The following is a 16,995-nucleotide window of genomic DNA, read 5'->3' on the forward strand; positions in this document are numbered from 1 at the left end:
TTGTGACATGACAACCAAAATGAAAGGGAAAAGTCTGCGTATTTGACCACTATTCAAGAAAAAGAAAACATGATCTTTCATCTAAGGTGGACGTTGTAAAGACATTGAGAAGCACACTGAGACAGAAAGGTATTACAATGACCCACAGATGGAATTCCAAACAGAGATTGGATAATTTGCTCCTCAATGAGCTTTCCTACAGAAATCAAGCCTTGTTTCAATGCATACTGAATCCGAGCTATGACAATTGCATGCTGATATAAGTTGTGTCATTTTTAGCAAAAATAAATGATGTGGCAAAAGAAAAATTTAACTCCTTGTCATTTTTGCAGTGGATAATATATTCACAGTTCTTTTTTTTTTTAATTATTATTTTTAAAATAATTAAAAAAAAAAAGAGCTTTAAAGTTTTAAGCTCTGTTACTGTAAGTCCAAGACCATATTGTTTATCCTATTCTCGTCAATGGAACTGCAATTTTGCAAGTAAGAACAAAGATATAACTAGGAATAGGATAACTTTTTCTCTTTCTCGTCAATGGAACTGCAATTTTGCAAGTAAGAACAAAGATATAACTAGGAATAGGATAACTTTTTCTCTTTCAATTATTCATCTTATGCTCAATGATGCATTAGGTTGTCTTTTCATTATCTTCTCCATATCTGTTGACTTTGAACTTTTATTTGGACTGGAGATGTGTTGCCAGTATTTATCAGACGTGAAGATTTTTAGGAGACACTTCTTATCATATGATTTGGTAGAAAAGGATCATATGATTTGGAAGAAAAGTCACTATTAATTAATAATATGAATGTCCTTAGCATCCATTACATTTAAATGACTCACTTTAGAAGCATTTAGTGTTTGAACTGTGAATCTAGTTCCTAATTTTTGGATTGCCATTATCTGAGACCATAAACATTTTTATTTTATTTTTAAGTATATATACTACTTTGAAACATCTGATTAGCACAGGAAGCAGAGATGAGACTCTAATGCATATGAGTGTTCAAGATTTAAACTGGTTATGTGTTTATTATAAAAGGATAGAAGTAGCTTCTGTACAAATTACTGCTTAATTATAAATTTATAATTATATAGATAGATTTGTGGAAGTGTTTTTTCTGTTCTTTTAGTGTAGCAGAAAATTTGTTAAAGGGTTAAGTGGTACAGTGTATCTGTACGCTGTCTGGTGGCATATGGTGCAGTTCTTGTACCTCTTGAGAAGAGTTAGTTTTAGCAGCAAACCTAAAGCAGTTTATAAGCTGTTGCTCTAAATTTTTGGTCGAGAATAGGTGAGAAAATCAGGTTCATGCATAGTTTCAAGTATTCATGATTTCATCCTTTTTCCTGTTTGACATGATTGTGCCTGACATATATATATGCCTCAGATGAGGTCAGAGTCTCCAATACAAATGGTAGAAAGAACAAATACTGTGTCAGGTCTGCATTGGGATGCTGGCTGGTAATCTGACCATATTAATGATTATTACAGGAAAGCAAAGCTAATCTGTTCATTAACTATTGTCCCACTAGTAATGGGAAAATTTGGACTATATTTTCAGATGAAGCTGTCATTCAGTTTCTTTTGAATTTCATTGGAACTTAGGCACTCAATTTACCCTGTGAACCTTAGAAAATCTCTGCTTCAGTATTTGAAATAATGCTTCCATGTTATATTTGAATCTTCATGCTTCCACAGCAGTACCTAAGCAACTTTTTGCCTAAAGATCCAATGTCTGTCACTAGAGCATGTAAATAATATTGATAAAAAACTGTATAAAATTTTAAATAGAATGTGCCAAGTCTGCACAAAAAGGCATATAAATGCTACATGTTCAGCATGCTATGCTTCTGAGAGCAGTGCAGTTGTGCACCTACCTTGTAAAACCTTTTAAAACTGGATTGATGACTGGAAGGGAAAAGTTCTCTTGGTTTGCTGATGAACAAAAATGCAAAAATGAGGGATCATACACTACTAACATATAAATTATAAATGAATCTATACAGATAGTATTATCAATCTCAATATACCCGCCACAGAGAGTGTTAATATGCTAAATTGTTTTAAGGCATAATTTTACTTTTATTTGCAAGAACTTATTGATTGATTCAAAACATGTATGAAACATATGCTTGGCCAACAAGTTATCATTACTATTCAGTCTGATGAGACTAAAATGACAAATGATTAGCACTGCTTTTCATTCTGAAATGCAAAAGCAGAATTATTTTGAATGAGAACAGCAAATTTTGATAATATTTGGAAAGCCCTGTGGCTTCCACCATAGATTCTTTCTACTTTCTGATTCATTTTTTTTATGGTAGTTTTTCACTAAAGTTTTTCAATCAAACCTTTTTACTACAGAAAGGCTGTACCATTATTATTTTTAAACAGATTTAATTTGCTTATATAAGCAATGTAACTGTAATATTAATGGCAATTTTTAGTAACTACTCTCATCTAGGTCCTCACTGGTTTGTTCAGTTTTATTAGTTATGCTTTGTCTACTAGCAAGTTTCCAAGATGTGATACTGTAAGTTGCAGAGTGGACATCTCCACACCAGAGTGGAGTAAAATCACATACCCCATTTCATAAGTGCCACCAAAAGCCATGAGAAGGTAGTGGCCTTCAGGGATTACCAACAGAAACCAGACAGGAATGTGACCTACAGATGAAGGATCCATATTGTGTAACTAATCCCAGCATCACCTACATCCTTTTACACCTCAGAAGTGGATTTCTTTAAGTTTCTGTAGCAGAGAAGCAAGAGACTTCCGTAAATTGTCCCCCTCCTGCAAAATGTTGTTTCCTGATGCATAAAGGAGTTGAATATTATCTTGCACAGTAAAAGTTAACTCTAACTCATGAAAATACTGATCACATTGCATCCTTTCTCCAAAGGACTGTAAAGAATAATGTCATGCTACACAAGTAGCTGAACTTCTGGTTCCATTTTTTGTTGTTCTCTTACAGCTTTGTGATGGGCATTCACAACAGCAAGACTGTGTGGACTAATATTTCCTTATTCTTTTCTCACAACATAGTAATCCCAATGGTTTAATCACTACTTTAGGCGGTTGTAATGCAAATGAGGATCAGGCTTGTAATTCTTTCAGAAACATACTTCATTTAATTACTTAAATATATATATATATGTTAAGCAGAAAAACTTTTATATAATGGGAGTGAGCACTGTAATTTATACATGCAGTTTCCATTGACGTTTATAGGAATTTGTATGTGCCTTTCTGACTTTGGCCCAACTTTTCTTTTGCTTTCTATTAAAGCTTAAATTAAGAAAAAACAGACACATCCTATATATTGCATAATCATAACTCTGGATCTCTCATATTTGTACTGTACCTGCACAGGGTAATAGTTATGATAGGTTGGTATTTTTATCAATCTGTTCTGTTCTTCCTTAATCAGCCTACACAGCCTCAGGCACATCCCAAGCCAATCGATATGTGGGACTAAGCCCAAGAGACCCATCCTTCCTACACCAGCAACAGGTGGGCAAGTTTCACATAGGTGTAATGATATAGAGAAGCTTTATATACTATCTTTCTACATGCTACCACTGTTATCTTGCATTAGAATGGGATCTTAAAGGTTTTAGTATTTGTCATCTGAAGATGCAGTTTACTCAAACCAAAACTAAATCATTTAAGAAACGTGAATTTAGCATATACTTTATTTCTTGGATTTGTGACATCTTAAGGAACTTTTCATCATATTTATTCCAATTGCTCCATTTTTCAAGAGCTCATACATGTAAACTTTAGTTGGATATTAAGAGTGAGAATGAGGTCTATAAGGAAAAAATAATCATTTCAAAATAAATTAAAATTAAGCAAAATTTCTAAAGGGAAATGTCCAACTTAAAATTCTCAAACTATATTTTTTGCAGATGTTTAGAAAAAAAAATCTGTATTTCATTTCTAGGAAATTAGTTATAAAACCAAATTCTCAGTGTAACACATCACCATTTCTAGTGTAATAGGCATACATTGGTCTGCTGATCTCAAACATGATAAAAACATGTTTCTAGTTTCTTACATCATTTATGTTTCAAGTAGTATTTTAAATTTCACATCTCATTAATGCTGTAAATTTAATGCAAATGAAGTGTTTACCCAAACTGTGAAAATATGCAGCCGAGATTAATGATGGTTTACAAACAAATTATCTGTAGCCAATAGCAAGGCCATCCACATACAGAAATCCTACATTGCTGGTAAAAGGAATATATTCAGGATCTTCAAAAATTTAACATATTTTATGATGTGTTTTTGTGTTGCTCCTAGATCTTAACAGTAGAGTAGTTTGAAATTAACAGCGTGTAAGGAAAAAAAATACGGCAGTAACAAAGGGGCTGTTAAATAGTCCTCGGTATTTATTGTACTGTATATTTTTCTCACTCTTGGGTTCCTGTCAACTGTTGGTACACATACCTGTTTCATTTTTGAGTAAAACCTACCTTTTCTGGGTTTGCCATGATATAGCTGATGTGTGCTTCACCTGGAACTCCCTATCCCTACCCACTCCCATGGCAAGGTGGCAGTATGGCCGTTTTAAAGGTCACCACATGCAGAGTTCAGAGAAAATCATAAAGATGATAGTTTATTCAAGATAGCTGACACTTTGCTAACTTTTTTTAACCACTGAGATCTAACTGGAAACATCTGTCCACATTTATGAAAATACCAAATGACAGTTATGGTTTTGCCAGCTATTGATTTTTCAGTAATTTTTCTGGTGTATTTTTTTTATCTTTTTTTTTAGCCTCTCAAAGATTGTTGTATTATGAAATGTGTTATAATTACTATAACATGGCTCTTTTTGACAGATATAGAATATCACAAAATATAATCTACTGTATTTCGAAACATACTCAAGATCTCTCTTTTTAAGCAGTGCAATGTAGTTTCTGGATTTTTTTTTTCCATGTGATGTCTTAAACAAACAGTATCCTTTGAAAATTCTGGCATCCAGTTAATTTATGGATGTGAGAAAAAAAAATATTTTTTTTTTTCACTACATGTGTATAGACACTTTTTTCCCCCTAAAAATTGCTACTGCTTAAACCAACTCTACCTTCTTCCAAGTTCATTGAAAGAGTTACAAACTTCTTCTCACATGCTCAGAAGTTAGTGGAAGCACGCTTAATTTTCTCTTGGCTGAGTACATAACACATACATTATATAATGCTTATTTCATGCATCTCCTATATATTTTTGCCTTGTGTAGACTGAAATAAATTTGGAGATTTTGGCAGTGTCATAGGAACATAAAAGTAAGAGGGACCTCAAGGGCCATCACAGTCTTTGGTGTTTACATGCACCATGTCTTATACTCCCTTTCATGGTAAAATGTGTGGCCAGATGGCGTAGGTGAAAGGGGAAAATAAATTAGGTCTTGCATATTTCATAAACAGAAAAATTCTTCAATGCCACTGTGCGAAACCAGAGTTCTGCCTCCTAAAGTACATAGCTTCATACTCGTTATATTGAGACATATAGTAAATTGCAAAAGTGTGTCATGTTTTCCTTTTTGTTGTGAATTTTTTATTATTTTCTAACTTATGCAATGAATATATACGTACACTTGCCTGAGTGTGTTTGGTGTGTGTGTGTGAATTGTTACAAAAGTAATACATATAAAATTAGGGAATAGTGTGTACTGTTTTAAACCATCTGAAGGAACAGAATACTTTCATAACAAAGCCTTTTCAAGTGAATAAATACAAACATATAAGTGCATATATATAAGTTTCTAATAAATTAGTCACTTTACCCTCTTAAATCCTAAAGAGATTTCAGAGGCGATGGTGCCATATATGTTTATTACCCAGAAAGTGAGGTAGAGCACTGAAATTGTCTAAACAACTTCAATAGAGTAAAGGTTATCCTTTGGTAAGGCAGAAATTAGATTGATTTACTATGTCCTTTCATTACTTTACAACAATTTAAGAGACCACTCTTCTTGTGGCAGGTTTTAAATGCATTTGCTTTAAAGCAGCTCATGATGAATGGAAAGGAAAATCAAGGAGTACATGAAATAAAGACAATCAATCATTCTGTGTTAGCTGAGAGAAAGCCAATGGTTTTAGTTCCAGAGAGGTCCTTTAAACATTCACTGTACCCTGTAATGTACATTGACCCTTCAAGAATAAATATTGTCACTGCTACATTTTTTACTTCATTGGAGGAGTCTTTATGAAGATTTATTTTTTCTGGTTATGAGAAATATTGGCATGTACTGTTGAATATGTTTCTGTTGTTGTTAAATAGAACCAGGATATAGCCTACTTAAGGTACAGTAATCACAATAAATTAAAAAGTTACATCTACAGTTTGTAACATACTTAACATGAAGTCTTTTGGCAAAGTGATTGTTTGCTAGAACTTCCAATAAACAATTTATAGCACAACCTACCTGGAATACTCATATTTAGATGGGAAACACTAAATAAAATTCTGAAAGACAATCCATAATTGCATCTATGGGAACAGTTTGGATACTGTGAAAAATATTCTGTTGCATGCATTACTTAGCATGCTGTGTTGATAGTTAGGAATACAAGGCTCTAATGAGGAATTATAACAACGCAGACTGATTTCAGCTTTAATTGCTGGTAGGTCTTCGGGCTACCTGACTTGAAATGCCAGGTATTTTTATACTCTGACATTAACAGTTACAAAACAAATCTCTTGCTTGAGTGGCAGCTAGAGAGTCACATATGTCTTAGCATTTGGTTGTAGAAAATCATGTCAGCTCCCCCAAAATGTCTATTATAAATCACTAATGACCATTTGAGTTGCTTTACTCAACTCAGCAACAGCTTCTGACTATTTTTAAGTGTTAATAATGCCACTGCAGGGACGGAACTATAGGGAGAGGAAAGGGAAGTGATAGGAACTAGTACCTGAGTGAGACCGTTTTGCTTAATTTTGCTTTTGGTGGTTGGTGGGACTCTTTTATGAAGTTGAATCTAGTGCTTGGTGCCCATTATCTGTGCTGAAAATCATCTTAACTGAACTATGCATAAAAGAAAGGTTAGATAATCTTCATAACGGTAGGGAGCACCTTCCTCACCCCCACCCTCCACTCCCCTACCCTTTTGCTCACAGGTTATCTATGCATCTACACTGAGGATCTATGGTTTCTAAGACTACATTAGAGGAAGAAGTAACAAATTGCAGTAACTTGATCAAATTCAACTTATAAACAAGTTGTGTCTCCATTCTTGTGGCTATATGATTTTAATAGATAGATCATTAGTTCAGTAACAAAAATCTTAATGAGCAGAATTCTCCTCATTATGACATTTCTATAGCCTTGTGTTACTGTTCTCAACATTGTGAACTTAATAGGTTCTTGAAATTATAGATGTTTACATACAGATTGATATTGTTTCTGTTTCTAAAGCCAGGATGATACTAGAAATAGTAGTCATGGACTTCACCTGTGAAAATATGAAAAGATGGATGGATGGATGGATGGATGGATGGGTAGATAGACAAACATTTGTATTTATTGGAAGTACAGATAAATGCGTTCACAAATAATAAGGTTTTTCTGAAATGTAGCTGTCAGGTTTTATTTCTTGACCATTTATTTAATTTTAATGAACTCTGGAGCCTGAGGTGGGTGATTGTGGTTCTGTTTTACACTGGGAAATATAGATAAGCAGGTTAGATATTAAGGTCCGTGAAGACAATGACCTCTAAACCGTTACTGTCTGTCACAGTACAGTGTGATAGCTATTGCTGGCCCAATTGTCAAGGAACTAATAAGCTCCTCGAGCCCATGCACTGATTAATACAATGGCATGGTTTCTGATAGAGCTTGAAGTTTCTGGGTGTGCTATATGTTATGCATGATTTTCACGCAGCTTTGATATTTATGAGTGAGACATTTGCAACGTATGCAGTAATAAGAAACACTTCAGGTCTCCAAAAAGCTGTTTTCTACTACCAGACTAGCCTGGTTCTTTGGTAGGAAGTTGTTCTTACCAGATGCATCCTTTAGTTACTGAATCCCACAGTTCAAAATGGAATTCTCTTCATACTATTCATCATGGAAGTTGTAAACTCAAATGTCCACTGAAAACAGAGTATCTGTTTTTAAAATGTTTTGGGTGGATGTTGCTTTTGCTTTCAGCAGAGGGCTGAAAGAAGAACACAAGTGGACTCTTAAACAGAACTTCTCAGTAAAGCCAGGAAACAGGTTATCAACACTTAAGCTGTTCTTATTGTGTCTCTTATCATAATTGACAGTTTGACGTAAAACTTGGTCACATGATCACCAGGGAGGTATGTAAATGGATAAGAGGTCACTTTTCACATATGCTTGCTGAAAAGGAAACACATTTAAAGGAAGTTTCAGTCAAAACAATGACAATATGCAAATGTTCAGTTTTATATTGGCTGTTTTGTTTTTTTTTTTTCAACTAACAAAAACTATAGCAGAGTCTCCGATTACACTTTCTACAATACTTATTTACTTTCACTAGTGATTACAGGAGCTTGGAATGAACGTTTTTCTTTGATGGGACACCTTTTCAGTAGGAGAATACAAAACCTGCTTAAATATTAACCCCTAAAATTATTCAGTCTATGCTTAAAGTTTGAGCTGTTGACTATGGGATTATAATGTACATAGGATTTGCATACTTAAAACTCTGCAGGATAGTTGTACTTGGAAGGTGCCCAATTTAAATTGAAAGGGTGGTTATAGTGAAGTCTGTCTCTTGGCTAGAGCTTCACATCGGTATGTCTCAAAGCACTGGAAACTGCAAAACAAAATCACTCCTCTGGCATTTTACGGAGGGCAAAACAGGAGTAGGGGTGTGGGATGACTTTCAGGCGAGTGGCAGAGTTAGGAGAAGCACTTGTTCTGTTGCTCTGCTGTTGTGTGGGCCTTTGGCTCCTTCCCATGACACTGCTGAGGTGGGTAAGGGAGTTGCAATGTCTCCTAGAGAAATACTTGCAGGCCAGGTAGTTGTTAGTGCAGGCTTTGAGCTCCCTGCTACTTTGTAAGTGAGGATATACCCCGGGGTGAGAGACTGCTGCAGTTCCACACATTGGGGAAAGGTTAGGCTGCATGTGAGGTTTCCAGGTCTACTGCAAAGCTGGGCATCCTTTTTCCCCTCAGCATACAGATCCATGTTCTTTCTTCTGTATGGTTAGATGAGAGAGAAATAAAAAATCATTGACAATGTTTTGTGGATAGAAGGTGTTATTGTTGCTTGCCTGTCTGAAAATGGTAAAGCGGTGGGACTGAAGTGATGGCTACTTCCAGAGGTCTTCTACAAAAGACTTTCTACCATGCCACACGCAAAATCAGGTCATTTATTTTGCACCCACAGCATATTTTTGAGAAAGTTATTGTTTTTCAGTATTTATTAACTGTCTCATGGGGACTATTTCTTAAGTCCCTCTACTGAGAAATCTGTTTTCTCAAGTAACCTGCAAGTAGTTTCCTGCCTCTCCCTTTCACATTTCCTGCACCAAAACTCTTTTAGGTGGTTAATTGTGGGTGAGACTGAATGTGCCTTCTCATCTCCAGCTAACACTGTGGCATACTTCTAGAGGTCACCCAAGTTACTCTGAGGACTACAACTGGCCAGAAGGCTTTCAGTATGACTCCAGACAATACATACCACTCAAAATACTGTACTGAATTGCTCTACATCCTTCCAAAGCTAGGTACTTGAGTCAGGCCTGTGCTCCCAGGCTTTCCCTACTGTGCTGTCTGGATGTCCTCCAAAAGCAGAGTTCCTGCTGCAGTTGTAAGTAGACGTCTTCTTCCATCACATGGAGCCAGGGCTCATAGAGGTCTTTTAAGCTCTTCCAGCCTTTTTACCCAGAAAGCACTCAACACACGTGAGGGATGCAGATGTAGTCTTTGAAAGAGATATGAGCAAATACTTTCAAATATATATTTCTAAATCCTGGCCTGTTTTCTTAGACATCCTGGTCTCCAAACAGGAGTGATTTGTGAGAGGAAATTTTATGTGACGGTGGAAAAAAAGATTTTCCTGGCAGGTTAGCTTTTAAAGACAACATGGCAGCTATGTAAGCCTGCAGAAAAATGCAGAGCAAGAGTTTTTAACACGGCGAAGATGGTTTTCAGTGCAACTGATACAGTCCTGGGCTTGTCATAGAAGTGGTTATCAGGCAGACCTGCAGTGGTTTGTGTTATTGTCAGTACCACAAGAAGACACCGCTGGTTCAGTGAATAGCGCTTCACTTTACGGTAACTGTAGATTTGGCCCAGCATGAATCTTCATATACATGTGCATGTAATGGGTCTACAGCATGTATAAAATGTGTATGTTCTATAATTACCATGTCAGGATTTAGTTGTATATGTGTTGGAGTACGTATAACTGTACATTATATGAACTATGTTATTACTAACATTTATGAAATAGATTTCAAAAGTCATCCTGGATTTTTTTTTTTTTTAGTGATAACTTTGATATATTAACTGTACATATGAAAATTTTCATTCAGACTGTGGGCAGAATATCACAGTTTAGTGTAGTAGCTGATTTTACTAAAATGTAATGTAAACTGTTTTCCCCATATGGCAAATGCAACCAGGTTCTATTGCAAATTAAGTGTTTGCCACATTTTTGAGCTAGACCTAAGGGCAAAAAATGATTTGGTAACACTAAGTTTGGGATTTTAGTCTTCTTTAAGCTTATAATCAGCTGAAGAGTTTGTATTTGTAGATTTTATATATATATATATATTTATATATATAAACGTATGTATATATTATGAAAGAATAAAAGGTTTATGTATTTTTTAATCTTTCAGGCTTACATTTCAGCTGGAAGTGAGTTTTTATAGTTAAGTTATAAAACTTTAAAATATGCTTTTGTAATTAAATTTATCATATTTCTAAGGGTTATATCAAAAATACAGCTTCTGTACAAGTAACTGAGGTGACATTTTACTACATCTTCAATATGAAAATTTGGTTTACAATATGGTTTTGTATAGTGAATAAACCAAACATTTACTTACTCCTTTCTTTAAACATATTTAATGTATTATTCGCAGTTACCTCTAGCAAACTTTCTGCATGCATATTTCCTTTTCTGGTTAATTTCATGTGGTTTAGTCACGCTTTTAATTGCCTTTAGAAGGTCCCTTAGAGTTCGTTAGATAACAAACAAGTAACAATCCCTATGAAAACGTCAGAGGCTAACATTTCCATTTCTCAGACCTTAACAGCAGGAAGCTTATGAGTGTAACAGCCAGGCAGGGTCAGGTTTGCAATATTGTCTTGTCCCTAGCATTTGTATTTTTCAGGAAAAGGCTGCAATTAACTGTGCTCCTGTGAAAATATTGTAGTTTCTTTGCTGTAGCTTGTGCTGTCTGAAGACTGCGAATATTAATAGAGAAAACCAGAATGCACTGAACGCAATTAAACTCAGAAACAACGTTATCTTCAATTCAGAGTTCTGTATCATATATAATGGTACAGCAATTTATATATAGCATGACTATACCGAGGTTAAATTGTATGTTTGCTTTGCAAGCCAGATATGTTCATTTTCTTAAACTTAAAAATAAGCCGTATATCTTTTCAATAAATCTGCTAACACTACAGAGCAGCTGTTATACAAGCAGAGCTATAACAGGGTTGCTAGAACAATCCATGAGCAGAACTGATGATTTGAAGATCTGGGAAGAATTTGTTTCAGCTTACATTTAGTACATTCTTCATTTTAGTAAAAAGCAATAAAGTTTTTTAAATGTTATTATTCTGAGCCTAAACCAAGATTAGATTATTTTATCACCTCTTGCTAAGTAATACTGCTTTCAGTAACACTAAATTAATAAACTTCAATTACAAAATACCTTTACCCTTCTTAAATAGCAAGATAAGGACATACAGTTTGTTTAATTTGGACAATATTTCTATAAATTGCATGTCTTCTATGTTTCACAAAATGCATGCTACAAGATATTGACTATATTAGACCTTTATTTAATACACAATTTAGAGCATTGCTTAGAGAAAACAGCATTTATATTTTCTTTCTTAAAATATTTCACTATTGAATATTAACATTTCCTTTTATTCCAGCTCAATTTGTAATCTAATGGCTAATTGTTATGTGCTAAACACTAGTTACTCTTTTACGCTTTATTAATAGAGGAGCATATTAAAATAGCATTATCTTAAGCAAATCTATAGGCATTTATTTTTAGAGTAAGTTATTTTTGTTTGTTTTCTTTTTTTTTCCTTTTTTTTAAAAAAAAAGTTTCTTCTTGGGAAAGTAAGGCTTTTGCCATGTACAATACTATTTTGCATGTATTCATTTAAATACTAAAAACTGTAGTACTGCTCGATCCATATCTGACTGCTAGGTTTCAATTGACAGCTGAGGATTTGTGACTGGACCATGAATCAAAACGGCAGGCATTTATACCCCAGTGCCAGTGAGGATACATTGGGAATTACTTGGCAAAGGTAACATTTTAATTATTTCCCCTACACCACATAAAAAATTTACATTGAGCTACAGTATCTGTTTTAGCGGGCCTCCAGAGGAATATGTGACAGAATCTAATCTGTGTGTAATATTTCTCCAGTACACATTTAGGTTATCTTTAATATAAGTTGAATTTAGGAGGTACTCTAATTAAGCACCTGGAATGATGATGCTGTGCTGTCAAATGCAAAGTGTTTACAAATTTAAGAGAATACTGATTTTAAGTTTTAAAAATGAAAATGTCATTTGCAGAATTAAACATCGTATTTTGGGGGACTTAGTGACTAATACAAAGAAAATGGTGCTGTGAGAGGTATAGATGTGGATAAGAATAAATGTCTTAAATGGTGGTGGTTTTGAGCAATGAATAACCATACTATTAACAGGGAAATTTGTGACTAATAAGCCCGTGTAGATTTAGGTCACTAATGTACATGAAGGTAAGATATAAACCATCATATTTCTAAACTAAATACCAAAATAATTAGGAAGTATTTCCACAAAAGACAGTTTATTTTGTATGCAAAAACAAAAAAGCAAACAAAAATGCAGAAAGCAAAAAGAAGCCCACCCCACCAAACCTTTCCCATGGGTGAAAAAACACCTTCCTCCCCACACCCCAACAAACCCCACAACTTTTGGTACATTAATCAATTACTTGTTATTATCTTTTACATCTGTTGGCATATAATGAATTATGGTAACAATAGGGGTGTGTGTATCTAAATAGATGTGTAAACAAATCAGCATAATTGTGATACATCTGTTTTCCACCTCTTTCACATGCAGGATTATCTGCAACAATTAATGGGGGTCGTTCGTGTAAAGCACGCAGGTTGGGAGCCTGTCAAATGTAGCTACTCAATCTCAAAATAATTTTAAATACTTCTCAGGCATTTGTGTGCATATGACAGTATAGGCACTAGGCACTTACACTCTGTGTAAGCATGTATGTAAGTGTAAGTGTGTATATGTATATATAGAATGCGTTTTAACGTACTATATTGTGCTATGGATTTCTAGAAGTTTGGGGATTTTGTGAGTGTCAGCTTGGAAGGGTAATTACAGAATTTGAAAATTAGTGCTGTTTACAAATCTGAACTTGAAATGCCTTAAATATTGTTGCTTTGCTTTCTGCAGTTTTTCTGATATAATGTTTATCTGGAAAAATTGTTGTGCAAAAGCAAGTTGTAGTTATTTCTTCCATTATAGATTATGGCACAAAAGCACAATGGAAAATTAGCTAATGGATTCACCTCACCTCCTCAAGGGCTATGATTCCCATTACAGTCCCCATCATGAAATAACTGCCACAGTTTTCAATGTACTGTCAAGAGTGAATCTGAACTGAGCTAGTGAGCATGGGGTTGGCAGTGGTGGTGATTTATTCCTCCCCTACAAAGGGTTTTTTTTTCTACTGGGCATTGGCAGGCATTAGGAAATTATCACACAACTGCCTATGTAGGAATATCTTTGAATAGTTTAAATCAGTCATCACTCATGACCTCTTTAAAGCAATGACAATTTATATCAGCTGAAGCACTGTCCTGGTATTTGGTGAATTGTTTTTTTTCAGTACCTATCACTCACAACCTGGGGCAGTAATTCATGAAAAGAAAGGAAAATGGGGGAAAATTTTCCAGGTGATGACCAAGGAAGCTTTGGTAATGTTTGCAGGCACATTCTATTACTTGTTCATCTTTACACGTAAAACTGGTTTGCAGGTAGCTCCTGGAGTGCTACCTGCCAGTTTGGCCCTACCAGTGGACACAAGTTCTGTCAGGTGAGCTTGGGCACAGATTGGTGCTTGTTCTTGATGTGCCTGGGCCATGCTTATTTGGCCTAGAATTAAGCACAGCCTTGAAGGACAAAAAAAACTTCCTGTAGTTCTCCCTAACTAGATGGCTTTAGGATTTGGGCTTTGGAATACAGAATTCTTGAAATCCCCATGTAAATGGGGATCTAAGAACAGAACAGAAATGATATCTGAGCAGAACAAGGGGCAGTGAGCCTTTCTAACACTAAAACTAGTAAGCACTGAAAAAAAAAAAAAAAAGAAAAAAGAATGGGTTGCAAAAGGAATTGCTGCTCACTGTCAGAGAGAGAGCAGCAATTTGACTGTCTGTACAGTCAAATTTTCTCCCACAAAATTGTTTGACAAATGTTTGATTGCGTGGATTTGTCTAATCTGCAGTACTCTTTTTGATGGTACTCAGTCTGACCTTTTATAGCAGGCTTTTGTCGTTATCTTAAATATAATGGTTTTCAGAAATGTCACTGACCTCAAGAAAGTCAAATTTTGGCAGCGAATGTTATCCAAATGTTAGTTGTCTTGTCTGTACAAGAATCAGGTAAGGGAAGAGACCAAGCAGAAATCTTTGTCCTGGTATATTGTTGGTGACCAGCATTTTCAGAACTTAGGGAAGATGGCAGAAGATGAGAAAACCTCTGTTATTTTTGTGTTCTTTGTCTCATTAGTAGCTGCCTTTCATATGACAGTAGATATGGTACATAGACTTCAAAATAAATTTGCTGTGATTATCCTTCCTTGTAAAATTCTGTTAGCATTTATAGTCCCAGACATAAGACACATCTTATTGATACACAGAAGACTGAAATTTGCAAACAAAGAGAATATGAGTAATAGGAGATTAAAAAACAAAACAAACAAACAATCCTTTAAGACTGTGATGCACCATTTTCTTCAAAAGTAGAATAACTGTAAGGAGTAGTGATAACTAAAAATACATAAATACCTTTCTCACAAGAATTAAACATATCGGTATCTTCAAAGGAGATACTTCTATAAAACTTCCTGTGAGCATCCTAAAAAATGGAAAAAAGCATTATTTGGTAAGGTATTGGAAAGTCATTTTTATTTTATTCCTGATACCCTATCTATCTACAATTAACTTTTCGCTGTTTGTATAGTGTTTATTATATATGTTTTATTAAATCTGCTGAACTTTGAACAACGTTTAAGCTCATCAGCAGAATTGGGCTCTGAAGTACTTTTACAATAATTTAGGTCAATTTTGCTCTATGTATGAAGAAGATAATCAGAATCCATTAAAAATACCCGTTCTTTTTTCATAATTGCTGTTCTGTAATAACAACTATCTTTGGAGACAGAAGTTAAGGGGAAGTTGTGAAAATCTGTAAGGCTCAGTTAGGAGAAGGCAGTCTCAGTCACTATCTGAGAGCAGGAGTATATGCAACAAGTAATCCTAAGACATGAGTGAGAGTGAGGAAGAATTGTGCTTGTGTTGGGGAGGGAGCCTGATAACAAGAGCTTGAGTCTCAGGCTCTCATTACTGGATGGTATTACTGGACAGTAATTCCAGTGGGACCACTCTAACAGCCTGCATGATGGGGCTCTTTGATTGTGTGTGGAGTATTTGCAAGTCTTTCACAGACTGCAAGCAAAGTTTCATTGCCAAAGTGTACATTTTAACTCAGCTATTGTTAAATACCGTTTTTATTTATTTTATATAATAGAAATTATTATTATTCATACTAGAATATATGTTACTTTTATGAGTTAACTGTAGCTTTAACATTATATTTACACTACCCAGGCGAATGCACTATGTTAGCATTTCCTGCTTTCAGCCTGTTATCTCGACACAAATGTACAGTACAACAGCTGGTTTGTTCCTGGAGATGCTGGGGAGAGTTTTATTCTCAGAGTACTGAATTTCCTTCCCAGCTCTAGCCGTAGGGGTGTTCAAATGCTCAACTTTCCAGGCAGCACTTTTCCCCAAGCATTGTTCTGGGTTTATAGAAATAGTGTTGATAAGATGGCCAAATGGGATAAACTGTGGTTTGTGGAAGAAGCAGGAGGGCAAATGAGAATGGGTGTAAATTCCTTTTATCTCACAGTACCTTGTATGTGTTTGGAATCTAGCAAACACATAGCTTAAGTAACACAGTCATAAGCACGTGATAAATGTGATAAGCACATTTTGGCAAATACGGACACCTGTTAGATCAATGGTTCGTGTCGTAGACCTCCCCCCTCCCCCACTTCCCTTCTCCCCTTCCCTCCCTTTCTGCCTTGAGCAATGTTTTGAAAAAGAAATATCAATTCAGGCATTGTGATTTAAGAACAAAAATGCTTAAAGTATACTTACCGTAAAAGTATTCATAGAAAGAAAACCTAGTGATTTCTGGTCTTTATCAATTTAAATTGCTAACTCTAATAGTTTCGCTCAACTCTGTAATAGAGAAAGATGTGCAGAACATTATGTTTCCTCTCCATCTAGGCAAACATCTTCAGACACTTCCTAAGAAATTAATTGTATTCAAGCCAGACTTGCATGCTGCCATCCCACAGGAAATGGGTCAGCAATCCATTAAGATGCCATTAGATAATCTAATTTGGAACTTAATCTCTAAATTAACCATGCTCCATACTTGAAGCATACTTGAGAGAAAGAAAAAAAGTTTATGTTTGAGTCGATAGGGGAGCC

At 35.2% G+C, this 16,995-nt stretch overlaps 1 protein-coding gene across 17 annotated transcripts in view; it reads left to right on the plus strand.

The window, feature by feature from the left end:
* Positions 1 to 16,995, plus strand: part of NFIB (nuclear factor I B) — a 185,710-nt gene that overhangs the window by 154,444 nt on the left and 14,271 nt on the right. For 6 of the 17 annotated variants that reach the window (XM_083817314.1, XM_083817323.1, XM_083817325.1 and 3 more), the window contains exons 10-11: positions 3,433 to 3,515; positions 12,413 to 12,501. The exons of 3 other annotated variants lie outside the window; for them this stretch is intronic. In XM_083817314.1, coding sequence (XP_083673440.1) covers positions 3,433 to 3,515; positions 12,413 to 12,501 — 172 coding nt within the window. Of the gene's footprint in view, positions 1 to 3,432; positions 3,516 to 12,412; positions 12,502 to 14,247; positions 14,267 to 16,995 lie in introns of those variants that run through there. 8 more of the 17 variants (XM_083817329.1, XM_083817330.1, XM_083817316.1 and 5 more) reach the window with 4 other exon arrangements.

The sequence above is a fragment of the Anser anser genome, assembly GCF_964211835.1.
Source record: "Anser anser genome assembly, chromosome: Z".
Taxonomy (NCBI): Eukaryota; Metazoa; Chordata; class Aves; order Anseriformes; family Anatidae; genus Anser; species Anser anser.